The sequence below is a fragment of the Macrotis lagotis genome, chromosome 2 (assembly GCF_037893015.1).
Source record: "Macrotis lagotis isolate mMagLag1 chromosome 2, bilby.v1.9.chrom.fasta, whole genome shotgun sequence".
Taxonomy (NCBI): Eukaryota; Metazoa; Chordata; class Mammalia; order Peramelemorphia; family Peramelidae; genus Macrotis; species Macrotis lagotis.
Window position 1 is genome coordinate 209,276,570 of NC_133659.1, and position 6,381 is coordinate 209,282,950.

At 46.0% G+C, this 6,381-nt stretch overlaps 1 protein-coding gene across 1 annotated transcript; it reads right to left on the reverse strand.

The window, feature by feature from the left end:
- Nucleotides 1-408: 408 nt before the first annotated feature.
- SOX9 (SRY-box transcription factor 9) lies at nucleotides 409-5,886 on the reverse strand. Its single transcript, XM_074224672.1, has 3 exons — nucleotides 5,146-5,886; nucleotides 3,691-3,944; nucleotides 409-3,109 (listed from the first exon to the last, which is right to left on the reverse strand). Exons 1-3 carry the CDS (start codon nucleotides 5,574-5,576, stop codon nucleotides 2,259-2,261), a joined length of 1,536 nt encoding a protein of 511 aa, XP_074080773.1. The 5' UTR covers nucleotides 5,577-5,886; the 3' UTR covers nucleotides 409-2,258.
- Nucleotides 5,887-6,381: the final 495 nt, after the last annotated feature.

A 6,381-nucleotide genomic window follows, 5' to 3' on the forward strand; every position in this document is an offset into this window, starting at 1 on the left:
TTCCCTTCCCACTTCCCCTGGGGGAACTTTTTTCCCCCTTTCCCTAAAGCATGAGATTGAAACCAGAATCAGAAACATTCTTCCCAAGTAGGCAATGACTGATAAATGTTTTTCTATCAAATTTAATAGGACTTTTCAAGGTTAGCTTTCTATGCTTAGGATGGGTGGATTCAAGCCATGGAATCTATTCATTTCTTTGAATTGACTCAGATCAGAAGGAAGCAATAGGGCTAAATTCTTATTTAAGTGGTTGCCAGGAAAATGACTGTATCTTAGGGATGAAAGTACACAGAATCTTGTCAGCATCAAATCCTTTTCCTTTCTCATTGGATGCCTCTATTAATAAAATCATTTGACTATTTTCTATTTTAGTACAACGTATATTTATTGTAAACAATAATATACAAAAAGGTAAGTTTCACAAAGAGAACAAGGGATTTTCAAAAAAAAGTGAAACAAACAAAAGACAAACACAAAACCAAACTTACCTAAAGACAAAATATGATTTAAATGTCAGGTCTTTTAAGTTACAGAAATACTTTAAAAAGATCTGCTTTTATACAGAAATTGAAAGATGCCATATTAAAAGAGTTCTTTATTCTACTGAATTCTAAAACTGTTAATATATCATTTTTAAATAAAAAAAGTTTGCTGTCTTTTTCAAAAAGCAGTCCTCAACTGTCCAGTAAAAGCCTAATTAAAGTTAGTCTTCCAACTTCCTCCCCCTCAGAAGAAAATATGCAGAGGAATATGAAGATGATACATACTCCTGTTGCTTGGTGTCATACATATACACACACATGCACACACACACACATTCCCATGTACATACATTCACCTAAAATTTGGACAGCCTGAAGGACTGTGGCAGAAAATAATGCAAACGATTCTACATTTGGAATCTCATTTGTACAAAAAAGACAACACTTCCAGTTTATTTAAAAAAAAAAACAAAAAGAAGAGGAAAATGTATTTGTACAAACCTAGGACACAGATCCCAAAGAAACTGTTTTTCAATAATAATTAAAAAGAATAAAGAGATAAATAAAAATGGTTACAGTTAAGGCCATAATTTAACAATAGGTGACCATACCCTTCAAAGAAGGTTCCAACAACCTACTAATTTTAAAAGTTTTTTTTTAAAAAGAGGAAGATCAATTTTTTAAAATTAAAACCTCTTTTCTTACAAAATAAATAATTGTAGCATGTGGAATGTCTTAAAGGTATACTGTTTGCATGTCGGGGCTTAGAAGATGGTTCAGGAGTGGACTCAGCATACAGTACCTGGGCAGAGAAGGGAGCAGGGATTCTATTTGGGGCACCTAAGTTTGCTATTTAGACTTCCCAGGAAGCTGTTTTTACCTCCTTCAGTGCCTGCCTTTGGCAACTTTTCTCTAAACACTGCATGGAGAAAACCCACCCAAAGACCACATGAGCTATTGCTAGTAGCATGATTTTAAGGCTCAAGGTATTTTTTTTAAAAATATAAAAGCAAAACCTTCTTGAGGCTCCTCCAGATTCCTGTCTTTATTTTCATACTAAAAAATAAGGCCTTTAAAATTTTTCACTTTTGAGGCAGCCTCACCTTGAATCTTACAGACTTTAGAATTGCGCAAAGCTAACCCCAACACTGATCAAAAGACAAGGGTTCTCTTTTGGAGTTAATGCACACAGACAGACATACAATTTTAAGAGAAGACATATCTGTACAAAAATACCTCTGACTTTAAGAAAAGCTAGGGCATACTTTCACTAAAGAGTAGTTTTAGCTGTTGGAAAAATAAGAGCATTTAAAAAATTCTCTCTAAAATATGTATAAATCCCCTCAAAATGATAATGAATCATACACAGTACATACTAAAAAATATTTAAAATAGAGAATATTCCTCACAGAGGACTCTTTTTTTCTTTAATTACAGCTAAAAAATAATTACAAAGTCCAAGCACAGGCAAAGAAAGACTGAACTACAGCGGCTATACGATTCTCCATCCATCTCTGTGCTTGCCTTGAAGAACATTTAAAGTCCAGTCCTGGGATGACTGTAGTGAGTTCTGCTGCTCTATCCATGGGGAGTGGTCTGGCCACTGATTCTGGAGCAGGCTCTAGTGCATTTGGACAACTTTTCTGGTTTGTGTTTGTTGTTGTTGTTGCCTTTAATGTCTTTAAAGAATAAAGAAAAAAATAGAAATGTCCAAAGTTGATTTTATTGCTGCTGATTTTTTTTTTTGTAATAGGAATACTATTTTTCTAATTCTCCTTATGGCCTGGTAAGCTGCGTGTAGACCGGTTGTTCCCAGTGCTGTGGGCTGTGGGTCTGAGGGATGGAAGGGACTCCAGTTGTGTCAGCGATGGGGGTGTACATGGGTCGCTGGGCAGGGTTCATGTAGGTGAACGTAGAGTAGAGGCTGGAGCTCTGGCCTGCGGCATGGCTGTAGTAGGAGTTGGAGTTCTGGTGGTCTGTATAATCATACTGGGAGCGAGTGATGGTGGGGTAGGAGGGGCTGTAATGGGGTAGGCTGAAGGGGTTATAGGGGATTTGCTGAGGGGAATGCTGCTGCTGTTCACTGTAATGGCTGGGGCTGAGCTGCTCTGTCTTGATGTGTGTTCTCTGTGACTGGCCCTGTTCATTGCTCAGAGGAGTGAGGGTATGAGGCTGAGATGGTGCCTGTGGCTGCTGGGCTGACTGTTGCTGCTGCTGTTGTGTCGGCTGCTGCTGGGCCTGAGGAGGCTGAGGTGGTGGAGGAGGCTGTTGAGGAGGTGGGGGCTGCTGAGGCTGCTGCTGTTTGGACATCCACGATGATGGGGGGGCAGACGTGCTGCTGATGCCGTAGCTCCCAGTGTAAGTAACCTGACCAGGTTGACCATGAGTAACCGGGACTCCTGGGTGGCCATTGGGTGGGAGATATTGGTCAAATTCATTCACATCAAAGGTCTCGATGTTAGAGATGACATCACTACTCAGTTCCCCTATGTCCACATCTCGGAAATCGATAGGGGGCTGTCTGCCCCCTTCCTGCAGGGGGCGGCCCTCTCTCTTCAGATCAGCCTTGCCTGCCTGCACATCGGTTTTGGGGGTTGTGGGAGGGGTAGGTGGGCCCTGAGACTGTCCTGTAGAAAAGAAGAAACACAGAAAAGTCAATATTATGTTTGATAAGTGCTTGGGCTGAATAACTGCATAGACCTGTCTGGGAAACACTTTTATAGACCCTGTTTAACTGCTGAGGTGTAATAAAGACCCTGACCTGAGCAGTCAGTGACCCAGAATGAAGATAAGCCACTGAATGATTAACCCAAGAGGGTCCACACCTAATCACCTCCTTTTATCTTCAGTGGATCTGAAGTCAAGTAATTCCGAAACACTAAAATGGGCATGTTTTAGGCCAGCTGTGGTGTGTTTGGGGAGTGGGTGGAGAATGGCTAGGACTCCTCTTTATGGAGTATTTGAGAACTTCTGCAAATCTGCAATATTTCAACTTGGGGAAAATATGACTATTTCAATATGGCTGGTTGCAGAAATGTTCTGAAATTTGCATTTGTATGCAGAGGGCACTGTGGGTCTTGGTTAGGCAGAGAGGGGATAAAGGTGCAAATCTCCTTGGGGTTGTAGGTGAAGTGGGGAGGGGGACACTGCCGAATGTACCTGTGAATGGCTTGGGGAGTGGTAGGAGAGGGAAGGGGATAGGACATACCAGAATGCTCTCCAGGGGAGTGGACTTCACTCATGCCAGAGGAGGAGTGAGGAGAGTCAGCCTGCAGTGCCTTGAAGATAGCATTGGGTGAGATGTGTGTCTGCTCGGTACCTTCCTCCTGCTCAGCCTGCCCGTTCTTGACTGACTTTCTTCTCCGAGGCTGATACTTGTAGTCTGGGTGGTCCTTCTTGTGCTGAACCCTCAATCGTTCTGCCTCTTCCACAAAAGGCCGTTTCTCACTCTCGTTTAACAGCCTATGCAGAGAGGGGGAAAAGAGAGGAAAGAGGGTGAGACTAGGAGTATAGCTGTCAGTTTGGCCAGGGGATAGGGGCCCTGGTGTCGGATAATACGGTTCCTTTGCTAAGAAACCTCTCTTAAAAAGATTATCTGGAGGGAACTGCGATCTTCCTTCTGTTTTCTTCTCGAATTGCCTTGGTCAATAGAGGAATTTTAACTTTATTTTTAAAATTAAAAAATCATATAAAGCTGCATTCTGTGGATTAAATAAAGTAATTAGCCCCCTTTTCCTCTCTCTCGCTCTTCTTTCTAAAAACCAAGAGATGGACACTATGGTCTGTTGCTTCTCTTTGGGGAATTTGCTATCAGGGTTAATATTCTCCCATTCTCAATCTCTCTCTCTCTCTCTCTCTCTCTCTCTCTCTCTCTCTCTCTCTCTCTCTCTCTCTCTCTCTCTCTCTCTCTCCTCCAGATAAGTTTTATCCCCCTCCTGGTAAATGCTTTAAACATTTTTTAAGGTCTCCCTTGCCATTACCCCTACCTTCTCCCACCGCCAAAGCCAGTCTCCTCTCTTCTTTTCATAGGCATTCTCCTAGCCTCTCCTCATCACCTCTCTAAATCACCAACCAGTTTCCCCAATGAGTTACAAAGAATCCCTCCTTCCACCACAGTCCCTTTTCTTCTCTCCCTTTCTTTTTCCCTCCCCCTTTCTCCCGGGAAGATCACACTTAAGTGCCCTTAGGGACTTTGACTGGCACGAAAACACACATATATACACAGAAAAATATCCATCGACCGCTCCCCCCCACCACACACCTCCTCTCCCTCTCCCTGCCACTTAAGTTTACACAGTTCAATCTTCAATTATTCCTCGGCTTTCAAAATTTTCCTTCATTCTTCCCCATACACATTACATACAACGCTGTTTTCGCTCTCTCCCTCCCCCCCTTTCATGCGCAATAGCGAACTAACAAGCCCCCCCTCCCTCCCCTCCCTCCCCCAAGCCTCCAGTAAGATTGCACTCCAGCCCCGCCGGGTGAGAGTTTTGAACCTCAAGTTTGCAAATATGGCATCCAAGCAAATTGGGTCAAACTCAGAGCTGCCCGTCTCCCGCCGCCAGTCCTTCCCCGCCCCCCACCCCTCCCCCAAATCCAATTCATTTCAGTCCCCAAAGGTGGGTCGGGGAGAGAAAGATGGGCAACTGCTGGAAGAACCTACCTCCAGAGTTTGCCCAGAGTCTTGCTGAGCTCGGCGTTGTGCAGGTGCGGGTACTGGTCTGCAAGCTTCCTGCGAGCCGCCTGCGCCCACACCATGAAGGCGTTCATGGGCCGCTTGACATGCGGCTTGTTCTTGCTAGAGCCGTTGACTCGCACGGGCATGGGCACCAGGGTCCAGTCGTAGCCCTTGAGCACTTGGCTGACTGCCTCCCGGATGCACACGGGGAACTTGTCCTCTTCGCTCTCTTTTTTCAGGTCGGATTCTCCCTTGGGGAAAGTGTTCTCCTGTGGCCGGGTGTTCTCGGTGTCGGAGCCCGAGCCGGACGGGCAGGGCGAGCCCGCCGAGTCCTCCGACATAGTGGGGCTGGGGGCTCCGGACAGGCCCTTCTCCTGCTCGTCGGTCATCTTCATGAAGGGGTCCAGGAGATTCATGCGACAGCCCGAGGGAGGGGGCGGGTTAGGAGAAAAAGCGAGTCGGGGTTCTGACCCAAGGCACTGGCGGGCGGGAGGCGCGGGGTCCCCTCGCCTCGAGGGGCCGGAGAAGGAGAGGTAGACCGCAGCGCAAGCTCCCGAGACTGAGGCTCTGCGGGGCAGCTGGGGGGTGTCCAGCCCGCCGCCACCCGCTCGAAGTCAGGAGACTCAGGGAACAGAACGAAATCAAAAGAGAAAAAGGGAGAGAGAAAAAGTGGGGGGCTCTTTCTCTTCTCCAAAGAAAAGTTCGTGGGGAGGGAGGGGGGGGGGGGGGAAGTGGGAGGGTTTGGGATCCAGGCTTCACCCAAAGTACCTTAGTCAGTTTTCGAGCCTGGCTCTCTACTCTCCAACTCTCTGGCTCAGTCTCTTTAATAAATACTCCCTCACCTTAGAGACTTTCGGCCAATCACAGCCCGGCCTTTCACAGCTGATTGGCCAAAAGTTTTGGGAGGGGAGCGCCTCTTGCAGTTCTGGGATGGGAGGGGCGGAATGGCAATGGGGGTGGGGATGGGGTGTAAGGAAGGCGGGGGACCAGAAATGTCTCTGTGCGAGTTTGCTGCACTCTTGGTATGTCAGAAGTCGGGTACTGTCTCAGGGCAAAGTATTCTGTGTTTGTATGTGTCTCTGTGTGTGAATTTGTGTGTGTGTGTGCGTGTGTCCGTGTGTGTGTGTGTGTGTGTGTGTGTGTGTGTGTGTGTGTGTGTGTGTTTGTCTAGACAGACTTAAAAAAAGTTTTCAGTAGGAACGAGGATGTAGATGGAGTTTA

Excerpts from the sequence above, each read along its gene's own strand:
- SOX9 (XM_074224672.1), bottom strand. The coding sequence starts at position 5,576 with ATGAATCTCCTGGACCCCTTCATGAAGATGACCGACGAGCAGGAGAAG. Across the intron at positions 3,945-5,145 it reads ACTCTGGGCAAACTCTGGAG|GCTGTTAAACGAGAGTGAGA; the intron begins GTAGGTTCTTCC and ends CTCTCTGCATAG. Across the intron at positions 3,110-3,690 it reads CTCCCCTGGAGAGCATTCTG|GACAGTCTCAGGGCCCACCT; the intron begins GTATGTCCTATC and ends TCTTTTCTACAG.